The sequence below is a fragment of the Anser anser genome (genome assembly GCF_964211835.1).
Source record: "Anser anser genome assembly, chromosome: 19".
Classification (NCBI taxonomy): Eukaryota; Metazoa; Chordata; class Aves; order Anseriformes; family Anatidae; genus Anser; species Anser anser.
Genome location: NC_139740.1, coordinates 14,038,143 through 14,052,786, shown reverse-complemented (window position 1 = coordinate 14,052,786; position 14,644 = coordinate 14,038,143). Strand labels below are relative to the sequence as shown.

Here is a 14,644-nt window from a genome sequence, read left to right as displayed (position 1 = left end):
CCCCGTGCCTGCGTGGCACTGCCCTGTCTGTGCTCGTCTCCAGCCCCGAGCTGCTTCGGTGGCTCTGCTGACGCCTGGCCGCAGGCTGTCTGGCTTCCTTGCACCCACGCCTGCGGTGGGGGAGGCTTTGCTTTCTGCTAATCAGCCAAACAAACAGGCTTGGGCCACCTTCCCCGCGCCCCCGAGGCAGGGCAGAAGCAGGCTTACTCCTGCTGGAAGACGCGATCTGATCGGCTGCGGCCGTGACGGATGGGGGGAGAGGCTCTGGCTGCACCCCCAGCCCCCGGCGTGCGCCCGCCTCTGCAAGCCCCAGCGGGTCGCATCCTGCCCTGGGGAGCAGAGGGGCTGAGCCCCACGGCCGGCTCTCCTCCTCCTCCTCCTCCTCCTCCTCTCCCGCTGCCTCCGGCTCCTGCCAGAGCTCCCCGCAGCCGGCTCCTCGCCTCCCTCCTCTCCCACTGCCATTATTTGCCTCCGTAATTAGTTTATCGATCGCCGCCGAGGGTACCGGGACCGGGCTGCGGCGAAAGAAAGACGCCGCACGGCGCGTTTGCCGTGAATCCTAACGAGGAACCCCTGATGCTAACGAGCCTTTGGCAGCCGGGGGCTGAGACCTCTCCTCTCGCTGGCGTCTCTCCCCGCTGCGGCCGGCTTTTCGGAGGGCCGGGTGCGTTAAATCGGGTCCTGACGATAGGGTCGGCGATGGGGCTGCTCGCAGCAGCTTGCCAGGGGTTGTTCCACCAGCTTGTTCCAGCTGAGCTGCTGGGACCAGCTCGGCCTCCCGCTCCCCAGCGTGCTCCCCCGGCCTCTCTCCGGGTGCTTTATGCCTCTCGAAGCCACCCTAAAGCCGGCGGAGAAGCATAAAGCTGTCGCTTGGCGCCCTGTGACTAAGAGGTGACGTTAGCTCTGGCTGATGCGATGGAGGCGGCGGGTCCCTGTCTGGTCCTGCTTGGCTGGCAGCGCCCGGAGCCCCGCGCCCCCGTCCCCGGGGAGAGGGGCTGGCTCCTCTGGACGTCCTCGTCCCCTTGGCTTGGCGGCCGCGTTGGGGCGGATCCAGGCTGGCCTGACGCTGTTGGGTTTGCGCTGTGAAACTGCTAGGCCACGGGGACAGAGGGGACGCGGTGTCCTGGGGGGGTGGGCACGGAGGGGCCCCGCTCGCCTCGCCCGGCACCGAGCGCGCCGGGGGCTCTGCGGATGTCCCCCAGCCTGCAGCTGCCCTTGGGGGTGCTGCCCCCACGCCTCCTGCCTGCCACAGCCACCCCAACCCGCCGGGATCACCGCGGGGCTGCTTTATCCCAACGCACCGAAGGGATTCGGGCCCTGCCTCGCTGGCGGCCCCGGCGCTCCCCGGAGCCAGAACCGTGCCCCCGGCAGCACTTCACGCGCCTTACCGGGGGCGTTGCACGGGGTTGGCGCCCCTTCCGCTGCCATAAAGTGGGCTTTAGGCTCTCCAGGTAACGCACGGTGACTGGGGTGACCGACAGGTCTCACCCCCGGTGTCACTGCAGGCAGCAGCCCCACGCCACGCGTGGGCACCGCGGGAGCGGTGCCTGTCCCTGCCCCATCCCCGTCCCTGTCCCCGGACAGGGCCAGGCTGCAAAGGGCAGGCAGGGCAGGGGGGGCGGCTGCTGTGGGTCACCCTTCGGGAAGGGACCGCGGTGGCGTCTGTGCAGGCAGAAACACCGCCCGAGCCGATTTCGTTGACGTTTCTGCCCAGGGGCTGCCCACCCGTCCCCACGCAGGGATGTCCCCGCCAGCCGCCCCCCGGGCGGTGGCTCCGGTGCCAGCGGTGTCCCCTGCCAGCTCCCCGCCTGTCCCCTGCCAGCTCCCCGCCTGTCCCCGGCTGTCCCCAGCCCTGCCGGCGCCCCCGCCACGGCTCCCTGGGGACCCCAGGGCCGCGGGCAGGAGCTTCGTTGGCTCCGTCCCCGCGTCCTGCCCAGCTGCCACCTCGCGCCGCATCATCTGGCTCGTTACGGGAGCTAACGAAGGATGCAGGCAATTACTGGGGGGGGCAAATTGATTAAATCCTAAAGCAGGGAGGTTTCGGACGGCCTTGACCTCTCCCAGCTGCAGCAGGGGAGGCGGATCGGAGGCAGATAAAAGCCGAACGCTGATGGAGGAGGAGAGGAGCCGGAGGTGTCCTCGTGGTGCGGTGCGCGCAGGAGGCACCGGGGAGACCCCGCTGGGGGGGGGGGGGGGGTCCCCGGTTCCCCGGTTCCCCGGTTCCCCGGTTCCCCTCTGCCCCAGCACCTTCGGTGTGAGCCCCGAACCCTTAACTGGGGGGGGGGAATCGTCCCCCTGCGGCCCCGCGGGTGCTGGGGGCAGGATGTGACCCTGGGGGTCCCGCTGGGGTTTGCTCCCGTTCGGGTCCTGCAGCAGGCCGGGGGTGCTGCTCGTTAAGGGGCGGCTCCCGTGCAGGTCGTTAATAAGCAGGATGTTAATAAGCTGGTAATTAATAAGCAGGCTATTAATAACCGGGTCATTGATATGCAATATGTTAGTAACCGGGTCGTTAACACGCACACGATGTTAATAAGCAGGATGTTAATAAGCAGACCATTAATGTGCGTGATGTTAATAAGTGGGTCGTTAATAAGAATAATAATTGGCTGGTCATTAATAAGCAGGCTGTTCATAAGCAGATAATTAACATGCAGGATAACAATAAGCTGTTCATTAATAAACAATTAATATAGATCGTGCTAATGCAAGCAGGATGTTAATGAGCGGGTCATTAATAAGCAGGATGGTAATAAGTGGGTCATTAATAAGCAGACTGCTAATAACTGGGTAATTACTATGCAATATGTTAATAAACGGGTCCTCAACATGCAGAATATTAATAAAAGGATCATTAATATGCAGGCTGTTAATAAGCAGACTGTTAATAGTCGGGTCATTAATATGCAGGATGTTAATAAGCGGGTCATTAATAAGCAATATGATAATAAGCTGGTAATTAATAAGCACACTATTAATAACAGGGTCATTGATCTGCAATATGTTAATACAGGGGTCATTAATATACAGAACGTTAATAAGCAGATAATTAATATGCAATATGTTAATAAGCAGACTTTTAATAGGTGGGTCACTAATATTCAGGCTGTTAATAAGCGGGTCATTAATAAGCAGGATGGAAGGACCTCTGTGCAGGGGACACGAGGGGACACCTTTTATTTTTATTTTTATTTTTATTTTTATTTTTATTTTTATTTTTATTTTTATTTTTATTTTTATTTTTATTTTTATTTTTATTTTTATTTTTCTTATTTTTATTTTTATTTTTTTCGTGGCCTTAATTTTGGCATCCCCGCCTTTGCCGCGCCCGCCCGCCCCTTTCCGCCCTTTTCCGCCCGCCCGCGCCGCTCCCGCCCCGCCGCCGCCTCCCGAACCGCAGAGCCGCGGGGCGGCCCGCCCCCGACGCGCTCCCATTGGCTGCGGCCGCCGGGGTGGGCGGGGCGGCGGCGGCGCCACGTGTGGCGGCACCAGGAAGTGGCGGCGGGGCCGGGGCGGCCGGGACCAGGTGCGGGGGGGGCCGGGCCCGGGGGGCTCCGGGCCTGTGAGTGCGGGGAGGTGGCGCTGGGGGGCCGGGTTTGGGGGTCTGGGGGCCCCAATTTGGGGTCTGAGGGCCTGTTTGGGGGGGGTTGGGGGACTCAATTTGGGGTCTGGGGGCTGTTTGGGGGGGGCTGGGGGCCTGTTTGGGGGGGCTGGGGGACCCAGTTTGGGGTCTGGGGCCTGTTTGGGGGGGGCTGGGGGACCCAGTTTGGGGTCTGGGGCCTGTTTGGGGGGGCTGGGGGACCCAGTTTGGGGTCTGGGGCCTGTTTGGGGGGGGCTGGGGGACCCAGTTTGGGGTCTGGGGCCTGTTTGGGGGGGGCCGGGAGACCCAGTTTGGGGTCTGGGGGCAGTTTGGGGGGGCTGGGGACCTGTTTGGGGGGCTGGGGGACCCAGTTCGGGGGCCGGGGGCTGTTTGGGGGGGTTGGGGTCCTGTCTGGGGGGGCTGAGGGACCCAGTTTGGGGCCTGGGGGCTGTTTGGGGGGGCCGGGAGGCCCTGGTTTGGGGACCCAATTTGGGGGGCTTGGGGGACACAATTTGGGGGGCTGGGGGCTGTTTGGGGGGGCTGTGGGGGGGCTCAGTTTGGGGGGTTGGGGGGGGCTGAGTTTGGGGAGCTGGGGACCTTGTCTGGGGGGGCTGGGGGTTGTTTGAGGGGGCTGAGGGAGGCCGGTTTGGGGGGCTGGGGCCCCGGTTTGGGGCCTGGGGGGGCACTGACCCAGCTGACAGGGGGGCTGGGCCAAGCACTGAGGGGTCTGCATGGGGCTGGGGGCTCAGAGCCCCCCCCCAGGCCCCTTTGGGTGGGCAGGAGGCTGTGTGAGCCCTGGGGGGGGGGGGGTTGTGCTCCCAGCAAGCCCGTCACCAAGCGGTGCCACCCCTCAGCTGTCCCTGCTGTGGGACCCCCCCCTGGCTACCAGCAGCCCCCCCGGGCTGCAGATTTTGGGCTGCACGGTCCCAGGAGGTGCCCCCCCCCCCCACTCCTGCTTCTCACCGAAAATCCTGGGCTCCGAGCCCGGCATCCTCAGAGGGGGCTGCCCGCGGTCCCTCCTGCGCTGAGCTGGGACTAAATCCCCCCAAATTTAAGGGGGGGGGGGGGCTCCTGGTGATGCGCCTCTTCTCTCCTAGGCGGCCGGTCCCGCTGCGGTCAGCATGCTCCCGGGGCAGGGCCCGGTGCTGCAGGCGGTGCTGGGAACCCTCCTCACCTGGGGGCTGACGGCAGCCGGCTCGGCGCTCGTCTTCGTCTTCTCCAGCGGGCAGGTGGGCGCCTGCGGCTTTGGGAGCCGGGTGCTGGGCGTGAGGGGCTTTGGTTTTTGGCCTCCGGGGGGGCTTTGGTTTTTGGCCTCCGAGAAGCCCCGGGGCAGGGAGAGCAAAGAACCCGGCCTGCTCCCCTCCAGCACGAGGCAGGAGGAAATCCAACTCCCAGCTCAGCCCGCGCCGAGCAGCAGCAGAGAGCTGATCTTTAACTTCTCTCCCGTTCCGAATTTAGAGCCCCCCCCCCGCCCCTCGCTGCTGTGCTCAGGCTCGCCCCGCTGGGTTTCTTATTTATGGCCGCCTTGTGATGATTTATTCAGGAGCTCGCTGCAGAGCGAGGCTCCTCGTGCGGCAGCACGCGGGTTTTCTTCCTGGGGGAGGGAGGGCGGTGCGCTAAAGCGATAGAAGCGATGGGGGCGAGGCGGGTGGGCTGCGTGCCGGGCTCCCGAAACGCCGCTGGAGCAGCCCGGGCTTGGAGGAGGCGAAATCCTCATGGTGGGGGGGAAATGCACGGCCGTGGGGTGCAGGTGGCCGGGGGTCTCAGCACCCTCGGGGCGTTTTGGGGCGAGCAGGGGCAATGTTGGGGGGTCAGCGTGTTAGGGTGCAGCCGGGACGCCCTGCAGGTGACGCTGGAGGGGGGCAGCGACGCGGCTGCGGGCGTCGAAGCCCGGCCACGTCCTCGGGGCGATCGCTTGGTGGGTGGCAGGAACAGGGAAACGGCCCTTGGTGGGACCCCAGCGCGGCCCTGGGGGTGCCCCTGCCCGTCGTGCCCGTCACTGAGCGCTGTGCTCTGTTGTTCCTTCTTCTTTCAGAGGCGGATCCTAGACGGGAGCCTGGGCTTTGCTGCGGGGGTGAGTACAGCGCCCCTCCTGCCCAGCGCCCCCGCCTGCCTTCTCCCCCTCCTCTGGGCTCCCTTGGGTTCCCCGCTCGCGGTGGCGTTTCGTGGGTAACGACATGAGGCGTGAGGCGGCGGAGGGGCACGGTGCTGGCCACGTCTTGGTGCCTCTCTGCCGAGGGTGGAGGTGGAGAGAGACAAAGGCATGAAGGTGCTGAGCTGCCCGAGGTTTGGCTCCGGAGTTAAACTCTTGTCACCTCCTGGATCCTTTGTCCTGGTGCGATTCGGCCGGGCCGGAGAGCCCGGAGAGTCTGTCCTGGAGGCAAACGTGCGCAGCTTGCTTCGTGCTTCTTGATCTCCTGCAAAGTTTGGGTGCCGAAGCTCTTGGGAAGAGGGGAGGAAAGGCAACGAACCCTAAACCAAGGGCACGCGGTAAAAAACCAAGGGCACGCGGCGAATGCGGTGGGCAAACGGAGCGCCTGCTGCCTCCTGGAGGGAGAGCCGAAGCTCTGGCGGCAGCCGTGGTTTGAAGTCGTGCCGGGGCTTGTGAACGCGGAGCTGCTGCTGCCCGGGCCCTGGGCTTTTTGTGTGCAGGGGGAGGCTCAGCCCCGGTAAATCCCGTTCGTTTTCTGCGTCGGGGAGCCGGCAGCTGGGGATGTTCTCCGGCTGCCGGCACGCGGTGGAAGGTGAGATTTCTGCTGGCGGTGCCGGTTGCGTCTGGGTGACCTGCTGAGATAGCTGTCCCCAGCCTGAGCAGGCTTTCAGAGGGCGCGCAGCCCCTGGTAGGAGGCCCCGAGGAAAGCTTTTGGCCTCGTGCACTGGCACATGGAGGCTGCCGGGCTGTGACGTGCTGCAGGAGGCTTCGTGGGGGAGCTGGCCCCAACGATGGTTTCTGGAGCGCCTGGGCTCCGGCTCTCCGGACTTCCCTGCGTGCCAGCCCCCTCCTGCGTGCCGTGAAATCCTCCCCTGCCCGAGCAGAGGTCGGAGGCAGCTCCAGGTTTGTTTTCCAGCCCTGCATCTCCTCCCTCTGACCCACACCTTCCCAGTGCCCCTGGCCACAAGGCGAAGGGCTCTGCGGGGTCCTGGCTCTGCAACCGGCGGCACCTGGAGCAGGGGGAACTCGGCCGGGTTCCGGGCTGACCGAGAGCCCGTTTGTCTGGCAGCAGGGCCGTCTGTCCTGCAGCGCCCTAACCGCTCGCACCAGGGCTGTGCGCGGAGCCGGGCTCCTTGCTGCGTGTTCCCAAACACCAAAACCTCACTGATCCACGTGGGGTTGAACTGCTTGCAGCCCCGGAGCCCGCAGGTTTTCTGCTGTTGCCAGTCTCTGAAGCAAACCCGGCTGCGCCGGGGTCAGGTGAGGCTGACCCGAATGCCCCGGCGGGTGAGGTGAGACAATGCAGAACTCAGTTAGCTTCCTAGCGAGCTCTCCTGGAGCACGGCCGTGACCTGCTGAAGACGTGAATAATTCAGTCAGGCTGCTGTAGCAGTTCCTCGGGTCACCTCTGGTAAATTCATCACTTGTGTTAGGAATTGCCTGTTCCGGAGCTTAACAGTTTAATTTCCGAGCTGTCTTCCAGAGGCCCCCTCATCCCTGCGAGCAGGTCAGAGCCACTGCTGCGAGGTCAGGGAGGTGCTGACAAGGACAGCGCGAGCTGGGTGCTTCCTCTGTCCCCTTCCCCAGGCTGTGGCATCGCTGTCCCCATGGGTGGGGGGTGCTGGACCCCGGTGGGTGCTGCTGTGGCCGAGGGCTGGGTGGGTGCTGCTGTGCACCAACCGCCCCGCGCTGTGGGGCCGTCGCCTTCCTGCAGCCCCACGGGGACCCTGAGTCATCCCCGCGTGGCAGAGGTGTGGCCCGCCCGGCGCAGCAGCTGTCCTACAAACATTTATTTGCTTTCCTTCCTTGTATTTGCCATGCTGGGGAAGGAAAGGGAAAGCTTTGTGGGATCGCTGCGGCGTCCGGAGGGGAAAACGTCGGCCAGGACCTCTACGGGCGGCAGCGTCCTGCCGGCAGAAGGTGCTGCCGCGGGCTGTGACTTGTGGCCGTTCCTAGGTCACGTTCGCAGCCCTGAGCTGCTGGAGCTGGTCAAGGGGAGCTGCCTGTGCCCAGCACGGGCCGTGCAGCCCCTCTTGGACGCCAGGACCAGCCCTCGCAGAGGAAGGTGGCCGTGCCGCAGCCCCTGGGGCACCGGGCTGGGAGCGGCTCCGCACCCGGGGGCTGAGCGCTCGGGCAGCAGTGACGTGGCAAAAGCGCTGGAGGGTGGAACAAAAAGAATTGTCTTCCTTTTTTTTTTTTTTTTTTAAAGCTAGATTTGTTCCAGATGTGCCCGTGGCGCTCTGCCTTCTGTCTGATAAGGGGCTGAGGTCCCAAAGGCTGCGCTCGTCCCCGCGCCGTTAAACTGCCCCCTGGTGCTGCTGCGCTCCGCGTCTCCGGCTTGTCCTTGCCCCGAAAGGTTTAATAACAAGTGTTTTCCTGCCTCTGGCGTGTTTGGTGCCTTTGCAAAGAGCCCCGTGGAGGAGCTGGAGCCTTCCCCAACCGAGCGAAGCCCAGAGGGGCCGTGCTGGATGCCGAAGCCCCGGCGGGGAGCAGTAGGAGCCGGGGGGCTACGGGCACCCAGGGTGCTCTGGTGGGCTGGCTGCGTGGAGGGGAGCAGGATGTGGAGCAGCCGCTTTTGAAAGCTCTTTGTACCGTTTTCTCTCTTTTCTGTCTTGTAAAAAGCCAGTGGTACTGCTGTGATCACGGGCTGCTTCTCCTGCTGTAAGGAATTTCTGTTAAACGCTGACGCTTCTGTTAAAGTATCTTTGATGCGGGTCTCTTGCACATAAATGCGGGCTGCTTCTCCGAGCGCTGGGGTAGGGGGGATAGAACTGAACCTGCTCTTTATCTGTGATACGGGATCTCCAAAATCTGGCCTGCGGAGTTTCTCTAGAAACTTCCCCTGGAGCCAGAAAACCTCCGGGCACGGTGGGGACCCGCGGTCTCTCCGCGCGGTGCTGTGCCGCTGCTCAGCGCGGGGTCCCCGCGAGCCCCTGGTTCCACGGGTCCGTGATGCTCTCCTAGGTCAGGTTCCCTTGTGGAACCGGGTTATAGCAGTTCCCTGTACTGCTGGTAACGATTCCCTGCTTGTACCTTGGGAGCTTTCACAGCAAGAGAACGCCCGAACGAGCTGAAAACTTGAACTAAAAACTTGCCTGCCGCCGCTGAGCCCGGAGGAGGGCAGGGACGGGGACACCCAGCGTGCCGGGGGGGTTTGGGGAGCCACAGCTCAGCCCTGCGGGCGCGCCAACAGGTCTGGGTGAGCCGCTGCGCACTCGGAACCACGCTCGAATTGCAGCGAGCTGGGGTGCAGCAGCACTTTCCTTTAATTCTCCTCGGCACGGCCGGCTGCAGCTGGTGGAACAGGCGGTTCCTCCGGCGGAGGGGATGCTCAGCTCCTTTCCCCCTGTAACTCCGCCCGGGCGTGCGAGCGCCGAGCCCTCTCTGCCTCGGTTCCCTCCCTGGAAGTCGCGGATACCAGCGGGTTTGGCACGCGGGAGCCTCCGAGGTGATGTTTCCATGGAGACGAGCCTTTCCTTGGGCATCTGATGTGCAAATTCTGTTTTTTTTTTTCTCTTAAATCTTGATATTCTTAAATGAGTCTTTTTTTTTTTATAAATGTTCCCTGTTAGCTCTGCATCGTCCTGGGGCTGCTGTGCCCCCCTCCAACATCCAGGGGCCGGAGCCTGTGTGACCGCTGGCAGTCCTCCTTCCCTGCCGCGTTGCTTGGCTGTTCCTTTTACTGGGTCACGCTTTGATTTCTTCTTCTGTCCCAGGTGAAGCAGAAAATCATAAAGACACGCTCTTTGCGCCGCGCCACGCAGGTCTGCCTTGAATATTCCCTTTCAGCGCCGCTTAAAACAGCATCGGTAATTTACAGGGGTCTGCTGAGGCTGGCTCTCGTTGGTGGAGGCTTAATGAAGTCAGGCTAAGAAGTTGGGCAGGGGAAGCGGCCTGCCGGTCTCTCATCTTCCTCTTTTCATTCCTGTCCGCACTGAGTCCTCGCCTGGAAGGAGACGCTGGTGCGCGGGGACGCCGGATGGAGACCCGGGGCGGTGCTGCCGGGGTGTGCTGTGGCTGCAGGCGCTGCTGCCTGGTGCTTCTTGGAGGGCTCCCCCTCAGGCTCCCCATCGGTGTGAGGACACAGACCTGGGTTTTTCGTGGTGCAAGGCTGTGCTGGCACGAGGCGGCCAGGTTTTGAGCCCACGTGAGCCCGCGCTTCTCCGCACTCAGCCTCATGAATCTCAGCTAGGGCAGCCCCGTGTGCGCCTGCAGCACCGTTGCGATTGAGTTATGGAGCAAGGAAATTAAAACAAATCCTCTCCCTGTCCGCGGGCTGCTTGCTGCTGGCTGCGAGAAGCCGCTGCCTCTGGTTTTGCTGCTGTGTCGCAGGGAAGGGTTTGGGCTCCCTGCAGCCCAGGGGTGCTTTCGATCCACCGCTGCCTCCTCCTCCTCCCCCTCCTCAGCCGCAATTTGTGCAGGAAATCGTGTCCTCTGCCGAAAGGGCTTCGTGTCTTATCGATCCGGGGAGGACCCAGGCGGGCTTCCTCTCGAGTGAGAAAGGGGAGATCGAGCTCTTATTTCTGCTTGCGGCACCAGCTTGCCCCGTGGTGCCGGTGGGCTCGGTCCTGCCTCTGGGTGCGTAAAGGCGGAGAGCCTGGACCCGGCGCAGCTGTGACCGACCCGCGCGGGGCTGTCCTGGAGGCAGAGGTTTGGTGACCATGGGGGGCAGCAGGCTGAGAGGGTCACCTGCACGTCCCTTGCACCAAAAAAACCTGTCCCTGCCGTCCCCGGGGTGGCTGTAGGTGCCCCGTGCCCTCCCGGCACGCGTGGAACAACCGCACCGGGGCCAGGAGCTGTGGCAAAGCTCAGCACAAATGAAGTTGTCGTAATTGAGTGTGGTTCTGTCACTCGGTCGGCTCGCTGGCAGAAATCCCAGCCCTCTGGGTACGTCGGGAACGTCGTCTGCTGAGGGATGCTGCCGGACCAGGGGGGTGACGGTGCTGGCTCTGCTGCGGGGCAGGAGCCCCGGGACAGCGGGGTCAGGACGCTCCCTCCCTCACTAAGGTGTGCAGGAATACATTTCTCCTTCCCCAGCAAGTCAGGCTGCTTGGTGCGACCCGACAGCCTGCTCCTTCAGCTGGCGAGGCTCCGGGGGGGGCCCGAAGCTGTGTCATCCTCTGGGGGCTGTGAGCGGTGGAGCTGGTGGGGGCTTTGCCGCTGACTTAGTGGCAGCGGGAGCTGGAGGCTGCGTGGTGCCAGGCCTCTGTTTTCCGTGGGGAAGCGATAGCTTAACGTGAGATGACAATATAATCCCGCAGAGCCTCTCCCCGTTGCTCGTGTTTCCACGTTGGGGTGTGTGGTTGTTTTTTTAGAGGAGGTGGCATTTGAAATACGGAGTTTGACAGCTGTGGTTAAGTTTAACTTGACAGCCTGCTTTCTTCTTACTCACAGCGAGCTGAGAGTTACGCAGTCCCTCAGGGACTGGTGTCTGCAGCAATCGGCATCTCGCTCCTTTAACGACGGTTGGAAGCGAGGAGGTTCGTTACGCACCTCTCCTCTGCGGGCGGACGCGCGTGAGCTGAGCAGGATCTCCTGCGGGCACCGTGGGGTGCAGAGCAGCATCCCTCAGCACCCCTCCCGCTGCCAGCTCCAGGATCGCTCCCCCCACATCAGGTCACGCACCCCCTGTGCACCCCAAGCTTTCCCCGGCTTGCTGCCTGACTCGGGAAGGGCTGAGCATCGCCTCGTCCATCCCTCGGGGCAGGCGGCTGTGGGAGAGGTGCCTGCAGCCCTCCAGCTCTCCCCTTCCTTCTCTTTCCCTCCCCTGCCCTCCCTCCGGATCGAAGCTTTGGCTTTTTGATAGGAACTCGTCTGACGTTGGGACCGATGGGGCTGATCCTGGAGCTGGTCCCGGTGAGCTCCCACAGCCGCAGGGAGAGGCGCCGGGGCCGGGCTGGTGGCTTTTTAATTAGCCCAGCCCCGTGTGTCACACAGCAGAGGAGGGGAAGAGATAAGGCGATAAAATGCACCTTCTGTTCCTCGGTGTAAGGCTGCGGAACCGGTGCCTTGCCCGGCTTGCTGTTCTCCGAGCTGGGGCCGCCCAGGACACCTGGCTGCAGTGAAACCTGCCCTGCTCCGAGCCCCACAAATCCCACGTTCTTCCTCCAGTGGTCTTTTGGGTGCTTCCTTCTCCCTCCCAGCCGCAGCTGAGCAGTAAGCGATGCGCAAGGCTCGCTCTGGCTCTCCGGAGCTCTGGCCGGGTTGCTGTGACCGCAGCAGGCAGTGCCCGGGCGCTGGATGTGCCCCGGTGCTGTGCAGGGGCGGAGGATTTGCAGCGCCCCCTCTGCTGTGGTTGCCTCGATTTTTGGGTAGCGGGGCGGGGGACGCTGGCAGCTGAACTGCAGCGGGCTGAGATCTTCACAGCAAAGCCCCGGCCTGGCCTCATCTAACTTGGAAATGGCTCTTTGGCTCTGCACGTTATCCAATACATGTTTTTTTTAATTTTGTGAGCTCAAGCCTGCATGTGTTCCTCCTCCCCAGCCTGCTCTGAAGCCCGGAGCTGGGCACAGGGTGGGAGGATTTGCTTCACCCCCAACAGGTAGGGGTCACGGATCTGGTCTTGCAGCTGAGGGTGGGGGGAGAACCAAAAAAACCCAACCAACCACTGAAAAAAAAAAAAACAAACCAAACCAAAACAGGGTGAGGGAGGTTTTCCTGCCGTCCTTTGGAAGGACGGTTGTGGCTGTGCTAATTCCGCAGAAATTTACCCTCCCGAGCCCGTGTGGTCTGCCAGCTCCTTCAGGCTTGAGCCAAGAGAAACGCTCTTGGTGCAAGCCGATGGGAAAACCTCGCTTCTCCATCCTTCAGCGACTCCTTTGGTCGGGAAGCTGCTGCGAGTGGCCCTGCTGGGTGGCAGAGGCCGGGCAGGCAGCGCGCCGGTGAGCGCGGGGATTTCGGCACCCCCCCGGCGGCTGCGGTCCCCAGGCTCTCACCGCTCGCCTTCTGTCTCCTAGGTCATGCTGGCCGCTTCCTACTGGTCCCTCCTGGCCCCGGCTATCGAGATGGCTGAGGAGTCCGGCGCCTTTGGAGCCTTTGCTTTCCTCCCCGTGGCCGTGGGCTTTGTTCTGGGAGCAGCTTTTGTGTACGGGGCCGACCTGCTCATCCCGGTGCTGGTAAGTGCGCGCGGGTCTCTGCCTGCTTTGTGCCCGGTGGAGGTGACCCACCCCATAAAATGTCCTCGTTTTCCTGCAGGGGTGGGATTTGGGGAGCTCGGGACGTTCCCAGGACCCTTCGGGGTGATGCCGCCCTGGCTGCGGGCGGTGGGGAGGCGCAGGGCATTGGTGCCGGACCCAGTGCTGCTCTGCTGGCTCCTGGGCGCCGATGTCCCTGCTGGTGGCCCCGAGCAGCCAAACCTCGCCTGGGCTCTCTCTGCAAAGCTGCATCTTCTCCGCTTCCTTCGGCTTCTGCCGCGACAGGAGCCAGATACAGCTCGGTTTCTATCAGAGCTTTAATGAAACTGTTTTCTCCCCCAAGACCCCGTGGCTCTGCCTGTGCCGAAGGCAGCTTCAGGCTCTGCGCTGTTTTTTTTCTCTTCACGCTTCTGCTTTTGTTCTTTTCGCTGGCAACACTTTGCAAACAGTTCAGGTGTGACCTTCTGTTTCAGCCCCGAGGTTTAATTTGCGGAGCTGCCAGCCCTTTAAGCATCTCAGGATTGAATGAACCATCCCACCGTCTAAGAGTATTATTAAAAAATAAAAGTCAGAAGCTGTTGGACTGCCACGGCTGGGAGCGTAAGAATGGCTTGGTCTGTAGGGATGTTTTCAAAAACTTCCAAAGAACTTCTTAAAAATTTCTGATTTATTTTAGTGGCAGGTGGGATTACGAGCAAGGGGGCTGAGGCGTTTTGTCTGAGGAGCAGCAGGGGCTGGTGACCCCCGTTCCCAGGGGAGCCGCTGTGTTAATTTTCCCTGCTCCCTGCCTTTTTGAGCCTCTCCTAAGCGGCGTAGCCGAACGTGTCCTCAGTTAGGGAGAAAATGGCCTGATATTACCGTGTGTCAGTGCCGGTGTAAATGGATGCATTAAAGCAAAGAACAAATAAATGAAACGCCGCCGGTGTCAGGCTGCTAAAAGCCTGGGCCCCCTCCGCGGGCTGCTGGTGGCTCCCTGGCTCTTCTCAGGGCTCCCAAACCTTTTGCTGGGCTGTGGGGCTCAGCACCTCTCAGCAGCAGCTTTTTGCAGCGGCGCTGCTGTCCCCTGGCCGGGGGGCAGCTGCAGCACCTGGGGACGCTCGCAGCCAAGCCCTGCCTTTTTGTGCCCGCTCCCCGCAGCCCGAGGTCTCCTGCTGGCGCTGGCTTGTCCTCGTTCCGAGGCGCTGGATGGGGCCGTGTGTTTGATCAGCTGCCCGGGGCTGCCGTTTCCCAACAGAATGGACAAACAGTTGCACCACGGAGCCCGCTTCTTCCTGGTGCCTGACGCTGCTCGCTGGCACGTTTTGAAATTGTGCGGGGTGGGAAAGAGCGCTGGGGAGTGAAATTCTTGGGTTGCAAAGAGCGGGACGGAGCGAACGAGGGGCGGCAGGGGAGGGAATGGCCGGGGTGCACGGCGGCAGCTGCAGGGGTGATGGAAACGCGGGGGTCTCGCAGCCGTCCCCAGCGCTGGAGCACAAACACCACCGGGAGAGGAGCTGCTGCCTCCCCTGCTTTGCCTTCTTGGTGCTGCGCAGGGGAGCACGTGGGCCCTGCGCTGTTCCCGCAGGACTTTGATAGCTGCTGCGGGTGCTGATGCTGAGCTCCGAGAGGATTTACGCCCTGTGCCTAATGCCTGCGCGTTAGGAACGCTTCCTACATCTGCTCGGAAGCCGGCAGGCGGTGAGGGGGCCGGCCCTGTGCTGGGGCTGGTGTCCCCCAGCTGGGCAGGAGCTGCTCTGAAAGCGTTGGTGCAAATGCAAAGCAGCTGCACGGGTCCTGCCCCAG

At 62.6% G+C, this 14,644-nt stretch overlaps 1 protein-coding gene across 9 annotated transcripts in view; it reads left to right on the top strand.

Annotated features, from left to right (window-relative positions):
• The first annotated feature begins 2,451 nt into the window (after positions 1-2,451).
• Positions 2,452-14,644, top strand: part of SLC39A11 (solute carrier family 39 member 11) — an 88,216-nt gene continuing 76,023 nt past the window's right edge. For 2 of the 9 annotated variants that reach the window (XM_083805051.1, XM_083805050.1), the window contains exons 1-4: positions 3,370-3,523; positions 4,675-4,806; positions 5,613-5,651; positions 12,686-12,844. In XM_083805051.1, coding sequence (XP_083661177.1) covers positions 4,699-4,806; positions 5,613-5,651; positions 12,686-12,844 — 306 coding nt within the window. In that variant the 5' untranslated portion in view covers positions 3,370-3,523; positions 4,675-4,698. The other 7 variants (XR_014573962.1, XR_014573963.1, XM_083805052.1 and 4 more) reach the window with 7 other exon arrangements.